This window comes from Balaenoptera borealis, assembly GCF_965194805.1.
Source record: "Balaenoptera borealis genome assembly, chromosome: 21".
Taxonomy (NCBI): domain Eukaryota; kingdom Metazoa; phylum Chordata; class Mammalia; order Artiodactyla; family Balaenopteridae; genus Balaenoptera; species Balaenoptera borealis.
The window spans coordinates 30,921,562-30,945,529 of NC_138880.1; the positions used below are offsets into that span (position 1 = coordinate 30,921,562).

Here is a 23,968-nt window from a genome sequence, read left to right on the forward strand (position 1 = left end):
TTTTTTCCTTTTAGGCGTTTCTAATATTCTGTGGATGCCTATCAAAGTAGAACACTTATTTCAACTGTTAAACTGTGGACAGTATTTTTGGTAGTAAAACTCATGTAGAACAAAAAACAAAAAAACCCCAAAAACAAAACAAAAAGAAAACCTCGCATAGAGACAGCCATACCCCTCCTTAGCCCAAGGGACTGGGGGGAAACAGAGACGGTTTGAAACATTAAAGCAGCCCCTTTTTAGCAGACCCTGGTTATTTATTTAGTGATTACAAGCTCTTTGAGGGCAGAGGCTGTGCCTGTCTTTACTTATGTGGCCCAGGACTCAGGATGGGACGTGGAACACAGCACTTTCTAGTTGAATCAATGTGTGAGTTGATGGATGACTAAACCTACTGTTATTTCTTTTAAAAATCTTGGAATTTATTCTTGCCTCTGATGAGCTAAAAATGTCGTTTAAAAATACTGTACATCATTATAAATTACAGAAATGTCCATGTAGTTCATGTGTTTCTCATTAAAATTCATGAAAATAAGATGACCTGATGCTCATTTAAGAAAAAAATCTCTAGAACTCAAATTCACATAAAGAACAAAAAACAGAGATTGCTGTTAGTAGCCATAATATTTGGTTTATTGTCAGGGATGGTAATAATAATTTCTACTCTGTTTTCATACGGCGAAGTGATGTTTCTGCTATTTATTTTAGTTACATTGGAATGTGTTATATTTATTTCTTTGTTTTCGTTTTGATAAGAAAAGTGGAGCTTGTGTTATTTATAAAGATGTTTGGACTTCACATTTAACTACACTGGTAAAATTCTGGGTCACCCTGCTCTCTACTTAGCAATATGTAAAAAGTGGCTAATCATGAGCAGTGAAGCTCTGAAATCCAAGAATAATCCGTTTTTCATTTTTGCAGCCTGAAAAGATGGGGTAAAATATAAGCGGAATAAATCTAACTTGAATGCCTGCATATGATATAGCCAAACTTGTTTGTAGGAAGGTACATATCAACATGTAGCTTCTCTTTCCTCTTACCATCTGGTATTTAGTCTCTGTCAGTTAATATCTCTTAAAAAGAGAGAAAAATTCTTAACTACTTATTTTTAGTACTTTATTGCTTATTTTTTCCGTCTTGGTTAAATACACTGTGTTAAGTTCTGGGTTTCCTTCTGTGCTCCTCCCACCCCCTTTTCTGAGACAGCTGGAGCAGTGCTTTTTAAACCTTAGTAACATGTGAATCACTTGGGGTTCTTATTAAAATGCAGATTCTGATTCGGTGGGTCTCGGTTTCTTCATCTGCTCACAGCTCCCAGGTGCTGCTGGTCCCAGGACCACGTAGGGAGGGGCTGGCGCCCAGTGAGCGTGTCTGAAGGTGGAGATGGTGCTGCTTCCAGAAGATGCTAGTCACGTAGAAAAGTTAAAGAGGTGGGGCCGTCTTGTCAGGAGACTTACCTACGCTCAGCTTGTCAGTATAACAGTCCTTTGTGGAAACCGAGACTTGAACAGTTCTGATAAATTGCTCACGATCACAACGCTTGAACATGGTGGATTTTGGATTTGAATTCAGCTTTCCTCCATTCGTAGCCCACAGACTTTCTGGCATCTACTTCCAGAGATAGCCTAGGGGATATTTTGATTTTTGCTGCCTTACACTTTGATGTACTCATTCTGGGACTGCACACCACCTTGTGTGTTTTTAAAAGATTAACGGCTAAGAGAGTGAATTTTGCTGCCACCCTTGCCACTCGCCAGCTGTGTGACGAGGAAGGCAGTGAGTGTCCAGTGGGCACTCAGGTGATATTGATTTACTAATATTAGTAGACAAGACTTTTTGACACCCGTCACTAGTCTTCATTCAAATCATAACGCGTGTGAACCTTGAAAGCACGATGCCAAGTGAAAGAAGCCAAAAGATCACATACTGTGGGGTCTCTTTCCTATGATGGGCCTGGAAGGGGAAGATCCTCGGACAGAGACCGATTAGTAGTTACCGGGTTGGACCGGAGAGGATGAGGAGTAATCACTTAATGGGTGCGGGGTGTATTCCTGGGCTGACGCAACAGTTTCGAAACTAGAAGGAGGCAGTGGTTGCACAACGTGGTGAATAAACTGAATGCCACTGAGCCGTACACTTTAAAAGGGTTACTTGTGTATTATGTGAATTTCACCTGAATTTTAAAAATCACATGGAAAATTGCCTCATTGAGGGAGACTACTTAGGTTTGTATTTTTAAAATGACTTGATGGCATTATAGAAAGCATTTCTTGGTGTTCTGAGAAGTGTTGGAAATACTTATTTTGGAACAAACATAACATCGTTACCTTGAAACTTTGCCAGTTCACGTTGGTCCTTCTGGGAGACTAGACCTCCTCTGCTTTCTGGCTCCAAAGTGTTCAGGACTTAAGCACCCTATTATATGGTTATTAAAAGTTATGCTATTGATAGCCCCAATTTTTTCTCCTGAAGCTTAACCTAGAAACAACTTTATTGCCACAGCAATTTCATTAACTACACAGATATTTTTGTAATCTATGATGATGTATAATGTTTTCGTGTGACAGAAAGGTTAACTGACTTGCTTCTTGTCACAAAACTGTGAAGAGATGGACATTGCTTTAACCCAGTGGCCTGGGTTCTGTGTTCTTAACCAGTACATTATACCATCTGTTTGTGGAAGAAACACAAAGATTGCTATTCTCCCTCTAGAAAAAGTCGAAACAATGGACCTAAGTAGCAGATTCTCTTAAAGTTTTGTTGTTTGAGAGAATCAATTACTCTCATAACTGAGGCAAAGAGTCTATGAGATCTGACAGGAAAAATATAATTTAATTTTTATAATTCTGTTGTTAGCTAAAAATAGCAAAAAAATTAGTGAGGACCGTTTTTGTTACTCTTGGATAGGAAAGAAGAAATTTGCAAATGCTGAATATATGTTTCTGTACCTCCACAGACTCTCACAACCAAGTTTTTTACCCCAGTTGGTGTGGGGAAGGGTGGAAGGGCATAGGGTGATGAAGACAAGCCCAATCTCTTTTCAATGAGTAAAGGAGAAAATAACGTGTACTTTCGACCTGTTTGAAATTAACAGGATTCCCATTGGTTAAATCTGTGGCACAAGTTTCTAACCATCAGATTTGAATTTTAATCGCTCAGTTGGCATTTTATACAATATGAAGTCTTCTGTATGCAAAGAATATTATTGACTTTTCCCACAAAGAAGCCCCCCCCCCCATTTTTTTCTTTAGCTGCTATGTTCTCACTGGTATTCTTAGTACCAAAACTGCAGTTGAATTTAACAATTATATATGGTAGGTAGTATGGTCTGGAGAGAAGTCCAAAAATAATGATTGGTTACCCTGGCTATTTAGAAACTTGGAATAAACAATATTACAATTACAGTAAGACATTGTGAATGTTAATAAATGGTTTCAACACGATTAGTAATACTCTCAAGTAAGTTAAATCAGCTTCCTATTGAAGTTGTAATTATCGACACCAGCAGTGAATCATCATCATTCAGTTTTTCAAGTGCAACCTAATATCCCTCTTACAGGTTACTTTCTGCTCATCCTTCTCACATCACTTGTATATGGAAATAACTGTTATTTTCCCTCTCTTTAATTTTTTTTTTGAGAAACCAAAAATTAAGGGTACCTTGTTTAGTGTTTTTGCTTATTAAATGCTCTGTGAATAAATTAATTTTTAAGACAGCTGAAGAAAATTTCTTGGGAAAATTTCTCAAAATATTGAGAAATGAAAATGAATGTTAAAGAAAAAAATTAATTTGGTTCTGATCCAGAAAGTGGCATTTAGTTCTTTTGATCCTTCAGAATGTTCTAATTATTCTATGAGGAATAGAGAGTTGAAGAACCTAATAAAAGCTTGTGACAGTTAGCCAGCACCAGTACCAAATAACAATAGACCATTTTTTACTTAAACAAACAAACAAAAAAACTCCTTGTGCTTTACATAGACACATTAATTTATAAACAAGAGCAATTTGGGTTTATGCTATTATAGTAAACCAAATTAATCTGCCTCACAAAGTTGTCCAAGCAACTTTAATGCTCTCACTGCTCCTCTTCTGCATTGTATTGGAAGTTCTAGCCAGTGCAATAAGGTAAGAAAAAAATATACACACAGATTGGGAAGGGAAGAAATAAAACTGTCTGTTTACATAAGACATGATTGTCTACCTAGAAAATATCAACAAGTCTACAGAAAAGCTCCTACAGCTAGTAAGTTGAGTTAAGCAAGGTTACAGGATACAAGGTCAATATACAAAATTTGGTTGTATTTCTGTGTACTGGCAATGAACACCTGGAATTCTAATTTTTTTTAAATGCCATTTATATTAGCAACCCCAGAAGCTGAAATATTTAACTTTAGGTCTGACAGAATATTTGCAGGATTTGTATGCTGAAAACTATAAAATTCTTGAGAAAGAAATTTTAAAAGACCTAAATAAAAGGAGAGAGATACTATGTTCATGAATTGGGAAACTCGGTATTTTTTAAAGCTGTCAGTTCTCCCCATTTTGAACTCTAGAATCGACTCAGTTCCAGTTACAAGCCCAGCAAGATGTTTTTGTAGATATTGACAACTGGTTCTAGGTGCAAAGCACTTTTGAAAGAGAAGGTTGGAGACTCACACGATAGAGGAATCTAGGTGACCAGTAAATGAGAACTCTCTGTACTGTTGTGGCAACTCTTTCGTGAGGGTAAAATTACCCAAAACAAAATGTTTTCAGAATCAAGTGTAATTTATGAGGCCTCTTATAGAAATGGCACTCTCTGCCCTGCTGTTTCCCAGCCCAGATTCTCACCCCTACAATATCCTTCCGATATTTAATTTACATATTTCTAAATAAAATGCTTTTTCTGCTTTTTTTTTTTTTTAATTATCACTTTTAGACGTTATCTATAGGCTTCCTTCTATGGAAGATTAAAATATGACTGTATAGCTTTCACTGTGACATACACGTCCCCTCCCCATCTAGCCAGTATGGTTCTGATTTTTGTTTAACATGTTATATATGCATATAAAGACATACTTGTTCACATTTACATGCACACATGGATGACTATGTGAATGCTGTTTGAGCTGAGCCATAGAGTGTACTATGATTCTATTCCATTTCTGGTCATTTTTGTTTGTTTTTTGTTTGTTTTGTTTTGGTTTTTTTTAAATGGGATTTATTTATTTATTTATTTATGGCTGTGTTGGGTCTTCGTTTTCTGTGCGAGGGCTTTCTCTAGTTGCGGCAAGTGGGGGCCACTCTTCATCGCGGTGCGCGGGCCTCTCACTATCGCGGCCTCTCTTGTTGTGGAGCACAGGCTCCAGACGCGCAGGCTCAGTAATTGTGGCTCACGGGCCTAGTTGCTCCGTGGCATGTGGGATCTTCCCAGACTAGGGCTCGAACCTGTGTCCCCTGCATTGGCAGGCAGATTCTCAACCACTGTGCCACCAGGGAAGCCCCATTTTTGTTTGTTTTTGTTGAGCTAATCATTGACAATCATTTTCATTGCTTAGTTTTCTATGTACCTATCACTAACTCACCACAAGAATTTCTAAAAAGCGTTGTAGTTTTTCTCCAAAACTGTCTACACATTAAATAATCTTCCAATCCCATTTATTTCTCTTGGAGACACCACCCATGAACCCCTTTGTTGCTCTGCTCCCTGTGAGACTGGTTCTCCCTAGGTCTACAGAGCAGCTGTTATCCTGGGACTTCCCATCACTGTGATCCCAGGAATCCCCTTTTTGTTTGGTCTGGTCTCTGTTTGCATGCTAGAGGCTTTTATCAAATGGGTAGAAAGTTATGTTTAATATTGAGGACTGAAAAGCTGATTGAAATTCTGTTTATCTGAGTGTATAGATCATCTGATATGATGGAGGTATTTGATAGAGGGGGGTCCACGTGTCAGTATCTGTAGGTCTTTTTTCCCTGGGCTGATTTGTTTCTCCAGAAAAGAAAGGCCCTTGTCCTGCCATGGGGTTCTGTGCTCGTGTCTCGGGGTGAGGGCTGTGCTGGAGAAGTTTCCCCTGCTACTTCTCACCACTGCTCCCAGAAAAGCCTGTCTGACTTTACTTTTGTCTTATTCCAGAGGAGGGTGCGCAGGAGGGTGGAGGTAGGAGATTTCTCCTTTTCACCCTGTTCTACACCGCATTTTCAGAGCTTTCTAGTACCCCCAATGTCCTGGCCTTTCTGGGAATCTGCGGAGGGAATTGGATGCTTCCTACTGACTCCCTCTCTAGACGTTTAAGCTCGAGATTTCTTTGCTCTTCTAAGTCAGTTACCATTTATCCATTTACTTTGCAACTTTCAAAACATCATCAGCTTTTATCTGCAGTGGGCTCTTTTCCCATTCCTCTTAGCTCCATCATTTTAGCTGAGTCTTGTGAGATGGTGAAAATAAGTTATGCTCACTTTGCTATGTTTACATAGTTGGCTTCGTTTTCTCCTTTGTGTTTGATGCTATTCTTGACTTGCATTTACTCTCAGAGCCCTTGTCTGGCTTGGGTTGACTCTAGTTACTCTCCTCACCCTGTTCAAGGAGAACGATTAGGTGGATATAAAACGAGAGAAAACCATTTGCATTTTGCCTGGTATGGAATTAGTTGCAAAGTCAGTCTTACATTATGGAAAGCTGTCTCATCATTAACTATTAATCTAATAATAAGGCAAGAAAATGGGTCCTATTTAAATTCATCAACAAGGTCCAAGTTTTACAAGTGATAATTTTACAATGCCAAAAATATCATATTCATTTGCAGTGGATGCTGAAATAACTCAGCCCTCATTTTAAGGGCTATCCACATGGGATTTGATCCTCTGTATTCATGCAACCCCATTCCTTGCTTTATATAGCTTCTCAATTATTTTCATTCTATCACGTATATTATTATAAATATCTCAGGTTAACCTTTTATTTTTAACTACACTTGCAGCCTTAACTGCCATCTTGCAGAGTAGATTTTCCCTATTTTGAACACTCTAGTAAGGTAAAGATAAGTCTAGCTAATGAAAGAACTAAAGCGAAAAAATTTACACTCTATTTCTGATTTGATGATTTCATTACAATCAAATTAGTGTTTTTTTGCTATCTCTGTACAGTACTCATTCCTGGGATGCCTACATAAATTAAATTTATTAATTTACTTACCAAAATGCTACTGTAGATGCCTTATGGTTTTATTTTTATAACATTTAGAAGTGGACAAATTCAGAGAACATACATTTTCTCCAAGAGATTGTTTAAATTCAGTTGATATTTTAATGTGGCTTACATTTGAACTCAAATGCCACAGCCATTTTTAAGACTGGTTCCCTGGACTCTCTCACTACTACATTGTGTTTCTCACTATACTAGTCTTCCACATGCCTCATGTCTTGAAGTGAACCTGATTTTGAAACTTTCCACAATTTACTTCCTGGGCTAATCACATGAGTTTGTAGGGAACTAGTGTGTCTTCTGTAAATGATAATATACATCGACTGATAAGAGTAAAGTAAACACTGTTACTTCAATGGGTTATTTTAACCACCCATTAACCATGTTTTCTGTGTGTACAAACATGATTTCAGTGTAGAGTTACCAATTTTCTAATACCTTCTCTCATTGGACTTATTAAGGTAAGTTTTGTTTGTTTTTTTGTAATGTTTGTTAGACAGTAAAAATCAGGGGGAAACCAAAAGGGACTTCAATGACAAAATGCTTGTCTACACACAAATCTATTGAAGATTGAACAGGGTCCCTGAGAACCCAACTCATTGCTTTCCGTCTCTCTCTATATCATCTTGGGCCCAGTGCCCATGGAGCTGTTTGTCCTGTCTTTCCTGGCTTGTCTTCTGATTCTCCTGCCCAACAGTTGTGCTTGCACTGATGTCCTCAGCACACAGGGGTAGGACAGGGTATATTATCATACCTTCCCTACCATATGCAGCCAGCCAACCCTATTTTCTTAGCACTTCTTCCAAAGCTCCCTCTACTGCAGCCAAGAAAATAGAAGCTACTTTAATCCTGGCTTGGCACATGGTATTCTCCCTCTTCCAGAATACCCTCTCCCCTTCCCACTGTCTATCTCTTTGCCTGATGAGCTTTTACTCAGTTTAAATGTCGGCCCCTCTGTGGACCCTTTCTTGGTTTTCCTAGCCCGAGTTAGTTTGCTTCCTACCACAGGTTTGCACAGCCCTGCTTTGGAGGAACCAGCATTTGGTTGCTGCCATGCCTCCTGCAAGAGGGTAAACCCTTCTAGGTTTGGGTTTGGGTTTCCAGGACCCAGCTTGGACTCTTATTCATGGTAGGCTCTCAATAAGTTGTTCACAGATGAATGGATAGTGAGCAGAAAGAAATAGTTGTTGAACAAGTAAATGCATCTATTGAAAGTAAGATCCGGGCCAGTGCTGAGAATGATCATTCAGATTCTGTATTCCGTTCTTGTCTTTATTCCATTATCATGCTCACTTTTTCTTAGAAACAAAACATTGCTGTCTCATGTTGGATAAGTATTAGGTTTAATATATAAAAAAGGAAATATTTCAGACTGATAGCCCATAGATGGTTCTGAACTTTAGGAACTACCAAAAAGGAAGACTTATACCTCATTCCTGGTAATTCAGCAAAAAAACCCTTGAGTTTTACATAGCAACTCTAGGGCCAAAAAAAATAAAATGGATTTACTGAATGTAACAAAGAAGGAAATTGCAGATAAAAGGATCAGTGTGAGTTATGTAATTCAGCTTGATTATTTTAGTTATAAAATTCTACTGGTACATAGAAACATACAGCTTTTCAAGGAGTTTGGTCATAGAGTAGAGATGAGCGCAGAATCTCAAATGTTGAATTAAAAATGAAAACATTGTTTTGATTATTTAAAAATGTGTGGGTTCTAACGATGATGATGAAAGCTTGTTTATGAGACATTTTACTCTTCCAAAGTGTGAGAAGGATTTCCAAACATGTATGTGGAGAACTTCTCCTAAAAACATTAGCTAATAATAGAAATAAAGTTACACACCAAAAGGTTTGCTTTTTGAATTTAGACTTATGATCTATCTTCTCCTAATACATGGGTTTTTAAAATTAATAAAACTCTGTATTATTTACTAAGGGTTGTCTATAATGACTCCTTAAATTGGAAACTGGAATTTAGGAAGACGTAGTATTTCATATGTTTAGAAACGGGGTGGTTATCCTCACTAGGATAATAACCCAGACTTCTAGCCATCAGGAGACTTTTTTCTTAACCAAGCATTTATTAATATTTGTAACATTTTTGCAAGCTGAAGATTCTGATGGCACTTTGGTGTTCAAGACACATGTACTTCAGATCGATGTAGTATGTAGTTACTGCTAAGGTTTTTTTGTTTGTTTATTTTGGTTTTGCTATATCTTCAAAATGGTTTATTGTCCACTAAAAGCCTAATAAGTCTATAAAAAATGTTCTGCTTCTTCTGTCACTTATAGGTACTGTGGTCTTTGGAAATGGGTCATCGGATTTCTGAGGAACCGTTCGAACAGTCAAACTACTTCCCTGCAGCTCCTGTAAGTCACATATTATTTTATGGTGGTAAATACAATTTGGTATTTTCAGGAAGTCATTATTAGCATAGTTATACGCTCAAGTTTTTTAAATTAAATCAAGAGCAATTATGCCTATAACTAAAAAGACATATTTGCAGAACTTAACACATTTTGTGTGTTTGTGAGAATAAATGTGAGAATGTGAGGACATGCCTCAAAAAGTTGTGACAAATGTAATCTCAAAAAATTTAATTATAAAAGTTCTCAGGATTGAGAAAAACAAAAATGAAAAAAGACTAGATTCTTGAGAAGATACAATTATATATTGCTTACTGCCTCAAAAAATAATGCTGTTACTGTTAACAGAGATAGAAGTGATAGGTATAAAAATTGTGGCCTGCTAGCATTATGACGTGGTCTTTCTGTTTTGATATTTTTCCTGAAACTCAGCTTCAGCTTTACTGATTTTCAGGTATTTCAAATGCTTAATGGGAAAGTTCCAGGTTCTAATTGTTTTAAAGATTAATAAGTAGGTAATTTCAGATTTAGTTGGAAGCAGGATTGTGCAGAAGTTGGCTTTTGTTTTCAAATGTTAACCAGTTTGTGACGTTTTATCCTTTCAAAAGATTAATACCTGAAAGGTAAATGATGATTTGTAATCTGTGAGTGGTCTCCATGTTTTTTAATTGTTTGAGTATGCCATATGACTATCACATAGTGAGAAGTTGAACTCTGCCCTCTAGTCGCTGTGGTTTTCTAGTTGTTGGGTTGTTTTTGTTTTCATTTTTGAGATTGCTGTTTTGATTTGCTCTGGACTTTATAAATGTTTTCTTAAGGAGAGAAAAAATTCCTCTCAGCAAGACTCTTTGTTTGAAATACCGGGTAAGGAGTTGAAGTGTAAAGTAAAAATGCAAATTCTCCCCCACTCGCTGTCATGAGAGAGTATACGTAACTCTGAATAACATAGTAAGGTTTGTCTTTGAAACTCACCTTATCTGCCTACGTGGGCAAGTGAATATAAATTAAGTGTGTTGTTGCCAATTTTTCCTGTATTATCATTTCCCCACCTTGGTGTCTGTCATGTGGTCATTGAGATGTCATGGAAATTTATTGTTTCTTTTGAGGCGGTGATATTTTCTTATTATCAGATGTTTTTTAGCTTGATACAAAGCTGTGTATAAATTCAACCACTGTTAACTTTATGATGCCTTCTTACATGTAATAAGAGGACCTGTTCTGGGATGGGAGGTTATGTTCTCATTAATATATTTGTTGGGAAAGTGCAGCATGGTGGAAAAGCAGAGGGCCTGACTTGTCCAGAGTCCATAAGTTAACTCAGCAACACCTGAGTGTCATAAAACTAAGCTGGGAAGAGGGGGGCGTGGGGATAAAATAAATTAGATAAGAAAAATGGAATAAAGAAAAAAAATAGTGGTAGAACAGTATAAGGTGAAGACAGACACAGGTAAACGCTGGCTGCAAATTTGGCTCTAAGCGTCCTAGTAGCTGACTCAAAAGCGAATATATGAGAAATTGCTTCCAAATTATGAAGCATTACTCAAATGTTCATTAGTATTAATTGTACGATGAAAACTTCAAACGGAGTTAAAACTCTAGGAGTTTAAGGTTTCGCAGTCCTGAGCTTAAATCTGTGCTCTCAAAATTTTCTGTAAACATTTGAATATGCTATAAATATCAGATTTTGGTTTTGCGCCCCAGAACACTTTTATTTTTTATTTTTTTAAATTTGCTGGTGGTTTAAGCCTAGTAAGATTTAAGTTAATGTTACTAACGCAAATTATTTTTTCCCCTAAATAACTTCCGGGGTGAATCCAGCTTGAGAAGTATAGCTTTGTAAGTGTTTTAAATGGAAGGGTTTTCTCAACCACAAACTACATTGTAGCCTACTTCCCTAAAATACATCTTAGTAGAAGAGAAAAAAGACTTTTGTATTAGAATAGTGAGTAAAATATAGGAAAGCCTCTTTGTCATGAAATTAAATGTATAATTTTCTTCATCATTAAAAGTCAAGATTTTCCTTGTCACAAGGCACAATCATTTGTTTCAGAATCATGTTACAATGTTGTAAATATCATAAAAGTTAAATGCGGTCATCTCACCTAATAAGTTATATTTAATTACTAAAAATCCCTTCATATTTAACAGCGAGGCTGAAAAAAAATAGTACAATCTTCATATATACTAAAAGAACACGTTTCTATTAATAATTTCAGAGATCCTGAAAGTTTTCACCATAGAAACTTGAAATATATATATTTGAGCATTAACTTAAAACTAACCTATCAATGCCTATGCAAATATGCTGTTCTCAAAATGAAAATTTAAAGCACCTACGAGGAGGAGTAAAAATGCATTAAGTATGTTTTTCCTTCTCCAAATATTAAACCGCTAATAACCACTTCTCATAAAAATCCCTGAATATATAGTATATTTTTATGGCTTCGAGAATTTTTCCTTCCTTTTAATTACGATAGTGGTGCTGAATTCAGGACATATGGATATTTACACAGTCTATAAACAGTGCTCAGAAGAATGCAGTTCCAAGGTTATCTCTACTATATGGCATAAGTGTTCTGTTTTCCAGTTATTTACTGATCGACTCACACATAACATTCTTGGTTGTGACAACAGAGCCTGTAAATTGTCAGTCTCATTCGCAAGCTTAAATTTATCTTCCCGTAGGCTTTCTACCAGGTCACCATGCCAGGCTGTGGCTCATTGGGGGTTGTGCTTCGGTTCGTTGAGTGATGCGGGTTTAAGGGGTGATGTTGATGGGGCTCTAACTGGGAGCTCGCGGGTCCCCTCGGTCTGGAGCGCGGGCAGTCTGTCCGAGCTGGATAGGGAGGCAGCATGCAGCTGTGTCTTCCAGAGCTTTGGGATTAAGTCTTTGAAAACTGGAAGACACCGTTCCTCAGGTGTGCACAGGCATTTAGAAATCTGCTGGGCGGATCATCATGGTCGTGGCCTTGAGCGAGTAGCCGGACCCTTTCCAGTAGTACCACTTAATACCATTGAATTTATTTGTGTTCTGCCTCTGTGGGTAGTACATTCCGTTCAGGTTGGAAGGACCACAGGCATCAAACCACCAGCCTGTGAAAGTGAAACACAGAAGGAATTAGGAGCCAGGTGGCCCTATCTCACCGCGGAGTTACAAATCCTGGCTAATCCGCGAGTCACATCCTGCTCATTTTAAGCAGGTGTGTGTGGGCCTTCTTGAGAGTGGAGGGGGCCACCCTGGCAGGTGGCAGTGTGGTTTTCCACCTCTACACTGGCAGAACCGTAGCCCCTGGGGCACATGTTTTTACGCGCTTTCTTACTCCTCTTCCCCTGTGCTGTGGGAAAGGGCCAGTCACCCACAGACATGACTAGGAGACCCACGGGACAGTTGGAAGTGTGGAAAAGTCAGAGCCCGAAGAATCGATGGGTGGCTCTCATCGGCCCAGGAGCACCTTCCATCCAGTGCCAGCAACACGGTGGACCAGGCTGCTTCAGGCTCCCCTCCGCCTAACAAAGAAAGTCTTTTTGGGACTTCCCTGGTGGCGCAGTGGTTAAGAACCCCCACTGCCAATGCAGGGGACACGGGTTCGAGCCCTGGTCCGGGAATATCCCACATGCCGTGGAGGAACTAAGCCCGTGCGCCACAACTACTGAGCCTGTGCTCTAGAGCCCGCGAGCCACAACTACTGAGCCTGTGCTCTAGAGCCCGCAAGCCACAACTACTGGAGCCCGTGAGCCACAACTACTGGAGCCCACGTGCCTAGAGCCCGTGCTCCGCAACAAGGGAAGCCACCGCAATGAGAAGCCCGCGCACCGCAACTAGAGAAAGCCCGCGCGCAGCAACGAAGACCCAACACAACCAAAAATCCATTAATAAATAAATTTATTAAATAAAAAAAGTCTTTTTGTTTCAAACGTAACCCCAAATTTTAAGTACTCAGTGGAGCTAGATAAAAAGGAAACCTTTAAGTCCCAGAGACAGAAAGGAAATGTAAAGCTATAGTGGTGTGTGCACTAAGGTAAGGTGGGGACCTGGGAGGCCGCTGCATGGCACAGCGGTGGGGCAGTGGGCATCCGCACCTACACCTGAAGGACTAGGCTTGGGCTTTTAATACCCTTACCTAGAGGCCCGGGGTTTGGGAGGGGAAGGAATGACCTCAGTCTACAAGCATTAATCCAGATAAATCTTTGAAAGATTGTGTTGGAAGGACACATACAGTATGATGCCATTTATATAAAATTCTAAAATACAGAAAAAATAACTATTATCGATCTCTCCATACCTAGTAAAAGAAATAAATAATGTGAACGTTACAGGTATTGGTAGGGCATGTTTTATTTCTTTAAAAAGGATTCTGATGCAGTTATTATATTATTTATACACTGGAATGTGATCACCAGTTATTACATCCAAGTGCCTAAGTTTTTTCCTGATAGTAACAGCTCCATGACTTGAGTTGATTCAGATTAATGTTGATTTGATAAGACATTTGTGTGTGAGACTCATAAACCTTCAAAATATTCAAGAATATTGCAGATTTATAGATCCGTCCATTCCAGAGCCTGTTGTCTGACTCAACTATAGAATTTACTGTCTAGGCAAAAATCTAGCTGGTCATTAGGCTGGTTTATCTGTGGTCCAGACCACGGCTTGGAATCTGACCTCTACAGTCGGGACCGCTCTGCTGTCTCTCTTGGGCTGCGTTTCTTCTCCCCAATCTCCTTTCCACTTCCACTCTCAGCCCTAAATCTTGATCTGAGTAAGTAAATATGTTGTTTCCTTGGTTATTAATGCACTGATACTCTCTTGAGTAGCTCTTGACATTCGGGTGGTCTGAAAACCGCCACCCTCTGCGTGGACAGCTGGGCTCAGTGTGGGAATGACAGGCAGGAAGAAGGATTCGGCTCGCTCCCTCCCCTCCCCCTCCCCCCTCCCCCCTCCCTGCCTCTCCCCCCTCTCCCCCGGCTGGCTTCAGAAAGGATTACTGTGGTGGGATGGGAGAGACAGGCAGCTTTTACACGATCAGCGTAATAGCTTTCTCTGGTCGAAATAATTACTGAAGTAAGTATGGCTAATAGGGAAGACCTAAGTCACCAACATATATTTATACATGAAATATATTCTCTAAGGAACCATAGGACTGATTTTCTTAATGGAGCCTAATTCTCTCAGTATCATTTTAACGACTTGAAAATTACTGGGTTTCAAATTATTTTTGTAAATAAATCCTTCCTTTTGTCCGTAAATGATTCTTAACTGCAGTACAAACACATGACAAGTTTAGACCCTTTACTTGTTTATGCAGTACCTCGTATTTATAAGATACATTGACTGCAGCTCTTTCCTCTGGTTTTCCTGGGTGAGTAATGAATGAATTTTTGGTGATACAATTCATGGTCTCTACAAATTAAACCCTGCCAATTTCCTGTTTGCCTCTGCATTTAGTCTACACTGTTGGCAGAATTTTTGTTGCTGATTTCAACCTTTCAGTGTTTTTAAGAACTAACTCCACAGCATTTGCCCGACTTTTTTCCTGGTCTCAATCACAATTAACTGGTTTTGGTTATTCCACGTTTAAACTTTTAGGAATCGGAAGAATAAGTTTTCTAACAGTTGGTTCCTGTCACTAAACTCTGACACGTTTCTGAAAACTCATCTGGCCATTAAGTGACTGTTATATCACATTTTCTTATGGGTATGGTTTCTTTTTGTTTGTTTGTTTTTTGTTTTTAAGAGGTCTAACATGAAAGATAGAAGGCAAGAAGAGCCTGAAGATAAAGGCCTTAAACTGGACAATCATTCATTCTAATTTGATGCACAGAAAAGGAGCTTGGTTAATTAGTTTCTGTGCATTATTAGTGTTTGCTGTATATTAATGAAATACTTTAAAAAAAAAGACAACTGAAAAATCCTTGTTTGAACAATAAATTATTAATTGGAAACATTTCTATACTAATGAATCTATATCACTGTTTTGGTAGCCATTTTTAATTTTTAACCTTTTTAATACAGCAGAATGGAATTAAACCATCATGCCAACATCTGATACTCAGCACAAACTCCAGAGAGCTTGCTGAGTATTACATGGCCCCTCTCCTTGCCAGGGGTAGGTCCTGAGGAGACACAGTTGGCCTGCTGACAATTCTAGCTCAATATCACATTTGTGTGTAAAACTCAACAGTCTGAAAAAGCGAAAAACCAATCTCCTTGTATTGAGCAAGTAAGTCTATTTATGAAATTTGGACATTGTCACCAATCACAGGTTGAAGTCCAAAGAGCCAACCTTTCCCTCTATGAAATCCTTCCTTGCCAATACAAATAGGAAGAGAGAAAAGTCTTCCCACCTCCTGTGAGCATTTGTGAACATTTGCAAATACATTTGTCGTTGTCTGCGTCCTTTGTGCTAAAATCATTTCCTGGTTGGCTTATGCTGCTTATTTTGCCGGCTGTCCCCGTGAGTCCTTTAAGGTGAATCCTGTAAGCATGCAAAGAAAAAAAAAAAAAAAGGCAAAACATAATTGGCTTGGGTGGTTGATTTATCATAGTGGAAAGTTTTTTACAATGAAGAATTTCATTCTACAGAAACACGTGCTATGCTGGTTAGTGCACTAATGCATACTCCGGACAAAATGTTTTTGCGCTGGTATAAACAGGAACCAACTTATCAGCAAATCCTTAGGCAAAGAGGAATGTTTTCATGAAGCCTTCAACGCATATCACTTGCACAAGCATCAGCGGGGACTTCGGGGCCCTGTAATTTATTTTCCTGCTGCTTTTAAGTAAACAAAAGAGGGGAAAACACATCGTGATGGGATCCTCTTTCCACGTCTGCAGGAATCATTCGTATGTTGTAGAAGTGAGAATCCAGGATGACTGGTGGCTGTGGGGAGGACAGCAGACAACAAGGGATGACCACTGAATGCGGAGTAGAAATCTAGTGAACTGCGTGGAAAAACAAACCCTTGTGGCTGCTTTGCCTTGTTTCTGAATAGTATTATAATAAACCTGCCAGACATTGAGAAAGAATAAGCGTCCTATTAAGTTAGACCCTAGATAATAGCCCAGGCTTTTAGAAGATTGCGGAAATCTGGCTCGCCCCAGCAATGTGCCTGCCAAGGAGGAGGGGAGAAGGGCAGGGGCAGGTCTGTGAGCCCGACTCCAGGAAAGCCCCAGGCAGACGGGCTCCGGAGCTCGGAGCAGGGTCCAGGGGACGCGGGTGCCTGTGTCGAACTCCATGTCACAGTGTGGCACTTGGAGTGTGGAGACCTGGGGCGTGGGGGTCTCCCCGTCCCAGGGACCCTCCTGCTGTACTTTAAGCCCTGCCGACGCCGCTCATCTAGGTAACACCTGCTCACATTTGCTAACAGCTATCTGGGAGGGAATAGAATCTCCTGGAATTCATGTTGGAACAGAAGGTGGAGCCGAGAGGAAAGGTTCTCCAGGGGCGTGTCTCTAACCCGCCCGTGCCACTCGCTCTCCCGGGCCTGTGCACGGAATTCCCAGACCAGCCCCGAGAGGCAGGCGTCACCCCCCCCCTTACACGTAAGGTCGCTGAGGTTCGGTTCGGAGGCGGGAGCTCGTCCACAGTCACGCGCTGTAAGTGGTGGAGCTGGGACTGACAGCAGCTGGGACTGCACCCCGGCGAGGGCTCCACGCTGGTGCCCCCCTTCACAGGGGCGCTTTGTTATCGAGGAGGCAGTTGTGCAAAGGGGGGCACGGGGGCATATCCAATGAGTTCCATAAAGCGTTGGTCCTGAGTAATGTTTGTGTTGGTAACTCAGATTTTTAATTGTTTGTAGTACTGTAGCTCTGGAAGCCTCATCACAGGCATTGGCCGAGTTTCTGAATTTCAGGGTTATCCTCATGCTTCAGAAATGACGCTGGGCCCTAGCTCAGCCTCTGCATACCTGCTGCAAGGTGTTCCTGTAAGTTCTCCTCACCACTGGGATTTTGAAACACTTTAATTTCTGTCCAGGCCCTTCTCATTAATCGTAGGTGGGACTGAGATGAACTACTCCCCGTGCTTTTCCTCCTTTGAACTCCTGTCTCCTTTGAACAATCTCAGTTCTAGTGGAACGCATTAAATTTCCCCAAAGCAAAAGAAGGGAGAGTACTATATTTTATGAGTCTCTATGAGAAGACTTGTATCTTTTTAGATCCTTCTGCTGTGTGGCCCATTGTTTCATTTTATTTTTTATTTTTATTTTGTGGCTGCGTTGGGTCTTCGTTGCTGTGCGCAGGCTTTCTCTAGTTGCGGCGAGCGGGGGCTACTCTTGGTTGCACTGCGCGGGCTTCTCATTGTGGTGGCTTCTCTTGTTGTGGAGCACGGGCTCTAGGCATGTGGGCTTCAGTAGTTGCAGCATGCAGGCTCAGTAGTTGTGGCTCACGGGCTCTAGGGAGCACGGGTTTCAGTAGTTGTGGCTCGTGGGCTCTAGAGCACAGTCTCAGTAGTTGTGGCGCATGGGCTTAGTTGCTCTGCGGCACGTGGGATCTTCCCGGACCAGGGATCGAACCCGTTTCCCCTGCACTGGCAGGCAGATTCTTAACCACTGCGCCACCAGGGAAGTCTGGCCCATTGTTTTCAAGTTGCCTTCTTGTACAATTTGATTATTAAGAATAGCCACGTTCTTAAAATTACTTTAAATTGGTACCCATTGCTTTTATATCACAGTGGAGTGAAGGGAGAGGTAATGCCAACGTTTAATAATTAAATCTCGGTGTTTGTATAGAATTGCCAGAATGTTTGTGAAAAGTGACCAATTCTTAAGGTCTAATATACAAATAGTTTTTAGTTTTAGTAAAAATAATCATACTCTATTGATGCATTTATCCCTTCGTATAACGTGTATTTTTTCAGTTTTCCTACATTTGGGAAAAAATTCCTTTAGTGAAAAACAACTTAGCTGCTACATACAATTGGCATTCTGAAACATCTGTAGTTATTGTAAGTTTTAGTCACATCCCAGTTTTCTTATCACATTGACATGTTTTATTAGGATAATAATTTTTTCAGTGTAGTATCTGTTTTATACTGCCAAGTAAATTAAACTGAGCTTTAAACAACTGTGTGCTTTTTAAAATGGCATATCCAAAAATTGATTGCACTTCTAAAGGAAATATCTGTTAAGAAGCATCACAGTTTAAAATATTTTTATAATGTCAGCATACAAGGGTAATGACCCATATTGTAAAATCTTCTTATATAAACAGTCTAATCCTTAATTTTCGTGTTTTTTTTGTTTTTTTTTTTTTTAGTTCCTGTGTTGTAGATTCCTAACTGTTGCCAGTTGAAAAAATATTTAGCTTGGAGGTCAAACAATGACCAACCACTCATGTCTAAAAATTCATTGAAGTTTTGATCTGTGGAGTCAACTCTGGGCTGCAGTGAGGCCCCAACACCTATCTCTTCATTCAGCTGAGCTCCTGTCGGCCCTGGACAGCCGGCTCTTTCTGTAACGAGAGCTGATGGGCTGTTTCACTGACTTCTTAAAAGTCGTGTCGAAGCTTGTCGTACGTTATCTGTTTTCAAAACATGCTTCTGAATTTCGGTCCACTGTTTATAAAGCAGGACACTGGACATCGTGCAGTTCTCAGGTGGCTCTCAGTAAGCTGGCTTTCAGCCCGTTTTTCCATGCTGTCCATTGCGAGCCTCCCCAAGGAAGCCAGCTCAAGGACTTCGAAATCCTGGGTTTTTCCCAAACTACTCAGATCTTGGAATTTCTGTCGAGCAGAGGGTCTGAGTCGGGCATCAGCGGGATTTAGACGGGGCGGCAGGCCAGTTGATGCCTGTCTCCTGTGACGTTCCTATGGAACTTGGCTTGTTTATTTCTGACTTCAGAGTTGGTGTTTCATAACGTGTGCTCCGTGATCACCCAAACCCCCAAACACCACCAGTCCGAGCTCTCTAGACTCCCTCAGGGTGTGTTGGTGCCTGAACCCTTGTGTTGTGCCTTCTCAGACCAATTCCCGTGTGGCCACCGGGCACCCCATCGCCCTGCTCTGCCCCGCCGTCGACACGCATTTCTGAGCCCCTCTCCCTGTAAAGCACAGATGCACGTGCCTACTGCCCTTGCCTGGCACAACAGGTTGTAAAGATCCCTTTGCTCTGTCTCCACTCTCTGGGCGTTTTAGAGCCAAAGCGTAAATTCCCAGTCAAAATTGCCTGTGCTTTTCTTGGAACATTCAAGATTAGCTGTGTCCAATGGGTGGGAGGAGGTAGGTAAATACTGAGGCAGTGCTGTGAATCAGCTGGTCTTCCTATAGCAGAGGGCAGAGGGTCTTGCTACCTACTGCCCACCTAATCCTTCCTCTTTTGAACTTGGTAACTCATCCTGACTTTGGGATGAAACATAACAGTTGAATGTGTTTAAACTTCAAAAAGATAGATTTAACTTTGAAAACCTTCTGGAAGAAAACAATATAGTCATGGGTATACATCTGTTGTGATATTGGCATGGCATTTTGTAATAGGGACACAACATTCACCTATTCTACAGATAGTTGTTAAAGGCCCATTATCTGCCAGGCAGGGTTCATCTGTGCCCTGAGGATACACAGAAAACACACCAGGCAAAAGTCTGTCCTCATGAAGCCTTCCTTATATTGTTGAAATTAAAGTTAGAATGTTGAAACTAGAGAAACTTACCTAAAGGCAGCAAAGAACTCTAAGAAACAAGATGTTTTTCCCCCTTAAGGTAGCCTATGAGTAATTTAGATTCTGGTTAATACAATGGGGTTCTGACTTTCTGGAGTCAGCAAATCCTTTAACTTTTTTCAGTGATATATAATTTCCTTACCTGTAATTGAGTTCTTCGCTTGAGAGATAGAAATGATCGTACAACGAGTAAGCCTCATTCCCTTCCCAGTCTTTCAGGTGTATTTTAAGCACGTAGCGTTTCTGATTAGTCACTTGTGAAACAAACTCATTTCCCAGCCAGTGTTCGCCTGAAGGGTTCCCAAATCCCTGAAATCCAAGTTGTAAAATTCACTTACTTCATTTATTTTTTCTTCATGTATTTGAAATCAATAGTCCATCAATTTGACATGGAATAACCATTCAATATTCAACAGAAATCCCTTCCCGTACCGTGAAACTTTGGGGTCTTCCATATAAGAAAGATTTTTAAAAGGTCGGTTTTAGGAAACTAAGCTGTTACCAGAAGGAAATTAGTATTGGAATAATTAGAACAACTTGGGGAACCACCAATATCATAAACAGCTCAGTTTATAGACGTGTGAAACACTATGAAACAGTTTACCAAGAAATGCTGAGCCCACTGTTAAAAATAAGCCTAACTTTCACATGCCTTTGTTTTGATATATAGTTTACATCACATTGGCAGGACCATTCTTTAACGGGGAGACTGAAACACCAGTTAAAAAGAACCCTTTGGTTAAAAAAAATGGTCAAAAGTCATTGGTTGGTTTTAGATTTGTGGGTGGTAAAGTTCCTGCACATTCTCAAAGTTAGTTTTCGCAAAGAAAATTATTTTCAGATGGTTTAAAGAGTATTCATACCACTTTATATTCTTTCCAAGTCCTCTGAAAATCAACACTGCCATCTTCACGTCGCTGAATAACTGTCCACCCACCTCCAGCTGTTTCCATGTCACAGTAAGCCTGCAAACAGGAACGCACAATTACTGCCTGGGAAACGTCCGTGACTTGGGTCTTTGTCTTAAATAACAGAAACGAGATGAACGGAGATACTTATAATAAGACCAGGGCTGATGGGGTTCTCTGGGGTAAATCTTTGTGGTCTTCCAAGAGGCAGAGGATTTTAAAGAAATTGAAAACCATAAATTTAAAATGATGGTGAGAAATAAACAGTAATATAACATGATGTGTCGATGAAACTAGGACCTTGTCATCATCTGTTCTAGGCTAAAGACCCACCCCGATAGCTGACCCTGAGATCGCTGTTCCTTAGAGATTTGTTGGGAACGGGACATGTTGGCAGATTGCCCCAAACCTCTCATCTCCAGCCTGTAGAAATCCATCGCCTCGTGTTCACAGCCCTGAAAACCTTTATGATGGTTGCCAGTCCCGACTGACTCTCCAGAGAGGGGTGTAAAAGGGAGACTCTTGCATTGTGGGGTTTCCAAGACTCCTGTGATGCCGTGGGGCTGTTTGGCGTCCTCCATGTGTGGGATCAAAGTCAGGTTTCCTGGTTCATCCCTCAGAACAAGGGACCGGGGGCTCCCGTGTACCCAATGCGCGTGTGTGACCTGAGGGGGCCTGGCAGCTCCACCCCACAGACCCTGACTTCATGCTTCTCTGCACTTTGCTCACTGCCCCTGTTATTTCTCTTCCCAGCTCTTTTGATTTCTGCTTTTAAATGGGCTTGGTGGGTTCAAACTTTGTTCACTACACAGGATTCTTTCTTGGGCTAAGAGCATGCATGCTCAATTTCAACTCAGCTGGAGTTTTATTATGAAATTAAAAACCCCTGAAAATAAGATTACACAAATAGTTTTAAATAATGAGATTATAGTAGAACGAAGGAGTTTTCCAAAAAGTTAAGATGCATTTCCTTACAGGTTACAAGGTAGTAAATGTGAAAGTTAAGGTTCAAAAACAATTAGAAATAGTCTTCCTTTGTTGTCTTCCATGGTCTTTGGGGGGAATAATGGAGATAATTTTGGCAGAGTAAGTTTACACGTCAAATCTACTGCATTTGTGAGCCGAAATCCTGGAGAATGGGGGCTAAAGGAGAACCCAGAGTGCACCTAGACCTGCCCTTTCATTGTAAGCGCTCGTTGGCCGTCCTGTTTCCAGTGGAACCAAGAGCAGCAGCTGGAACCCAGCACTGGTTCTCCTGTTGCACTCTCTGCACCTCCATTCCAGACTCTCTCCAGGATGGACACTCGGCCCATCATCACTTTCCCAATGATCCTCATGTTTTGAAACATGTGTTCCATGAAAAAAAATTATATTTATCAAGAATAAAATGATTTCCCCATTTTAAATTAATCAGCCATATGAAATTGATCTGCTTAATATAACCCCTTACTATCTCTCTGTGTTGACGTTATTATTATTATTAATTATCGTTGTTATCATTGCTATGCATCACTCTGTTCCAAGCACCAGGCTAGGTACTTTCCGTATGTTATCTGTAATCTCACGGCAACTCTGCTGTGATGCTATCATTCTGCATGTTTGAAAGGAGAAAAGATTTGGTAAAGTTAGGTTAATTTGATCAGAGTCATTCAGCTATTAGGTGGCATATAGGATTTGAATAAGGTATCTTTAATTTCCTAATTCTGCAACGTGTTTTCTACTCCCCCACGCTTCCGAAAACAGAGAAACCTGACTCTTTTGTTAATAGGTCAGAAGTCCCTCCATGCAGCTCCAAGTTGAAATCAGTTCATGAATAATACTGCCTCTCACTCGCCTCTGGTCCACAAGATGGTCAGTACTGTTCACTTCTGTCAACGTGTCTAGTAAACTAGCTGAATAAGCTCCATTGATCTGAGCAGTCCTGCGCACACACGTTAACTCCCCTGTATCCTAAAAGGCGTGCTAGGGGGTAAAAGGACTGCACACTGTCCTCAGTGAGCCTGTCCTCATTCTAATACTTGCTTCTTCAATGTCAAAATCACCCTGATGAAGTTGCTGATATTCAAATCAGAGAACAAGTCCATCTTGTTGTGGAAATCAGTGGAGACCAAGAGTTGGGGTCTGAGCCATAGTATCCTCTAACCGCATTAGGGACAATGACGGGATCATGAGAACGTTTTCTTAATATTACTTTGTCCAGCTTAAGAAAAAGAACAGAGCGTTTATAAAAACTGAAGTATTATGGTTAGTTGGCTCGTGAGGCTTCCAGAGGAAGATAGTGTTCAAGTAGAGTTCTACACGTAGCCAGAAGGTACAGATGAAAATGATGAAGTAGATTATATCAGGGTCGGAAAAGCATAAGTCCTCGGATAATGCCTATGACCTCACTGCTCAGTTACAGCAAACCTGAGGGCGGTTAATACTTTTGATGAGCACACCATGGTGTGGTCCAGGGACCTGATACCTCGCTCTAAAGCTTGATTTCTTTCAGCAAATAGCGCTTGATTGAAATGTTATGCTTCGGCTCTGAGGCCATGGTGAATGCATGATTAAAGATCAACATTAGGAGTCAGGTATCCTGGGAAATTTAGGGAAGGAAACTATTATGTCTCCAACAAGCAAAAACGTAACCCTAATGCTTCTGATAAATGCCATCTTGCAATGTCTATCTTGTACAAAAACCTAATGAATTCTTCAAAAATGAAGTTGAAATGATATTTAGGCCTCTTTGGGTAAGATCTGCGCAGAGATCTGTTGAACGTTCTTTCCTTGAGTTAGACGAAGCAGGCCAAGCTCGGGTGCCCTGGCCCACGGAGAGGTCCTTGGGTCCTTGGTGCTTGGGTGTTGCATGGATGGC

General features: G+C 40.4%; 2 protein-coding genes across 17 annotated transcripts in view; one reads left to right on the forward strand and one right to left on the reverse strand.

Annotated features, from left to right (window-relative positions):
- The window catches only part of MCPH1 (microcephalin 1), a 345,817-nt gene that overhangs the window by 89,403 nt on the left and 232,446 nt on the right, over nt 1-23,968 (forward strand). For 12 of the 14 annotated variants that reach the window (XM_082375234.1, XM_082375230.1, XM_082375225.1 and 9 more), the window contains one exon: nt 9,474-9,551. In XM_082375234.1, the coding sequence (XP_082231360.1) occupies nt 9,474-9,551 (78 nt within the window). Of the gene's footprint in view, nt 1-9,473; nt 9,552-12,894; nt 13,184-23,968 lie in introns of those variants that run through there. The other 2 variants (XM_082375232.1, XM_082375237.1) reach the window with 2 other exon arrangements.
- ANGPT2 (angiopoietin 2) overlaps nt 9,558-23,968 on the reverse strand; it is a 57,293-nt gene continuing 42,882 nt past the window's right edge. For 2 of the 3 annotated variants that reach the window (XM_082375305.1, XM_082375306.1), the window contains exons 6-9: nt 21,067-21,168; nt 20,346-20,512; nt 15,894-16,024; nt 9,558-12,641 (exon numbers count right to left, since the gene is read on the reverse strand). In XM_082375305.1, coding sequence (XP_082231431.1) covers nt 12,481-12,641; nt 15,894-16,024; nt 20,346-20,512; nt 21,067-21,168 — 561 coding nt within the window. In that variant the 3' untranslated portion in view covers nt 9,558-12,480. The remainder of the gene's footprint in view (nt 12,642-15,893; nt 16,025-20,345; nt 20,513-21,066; nt 21,169-23,968) is intronic. The other variant, XM_082375307.1, reaches the window with a different exon arrangement.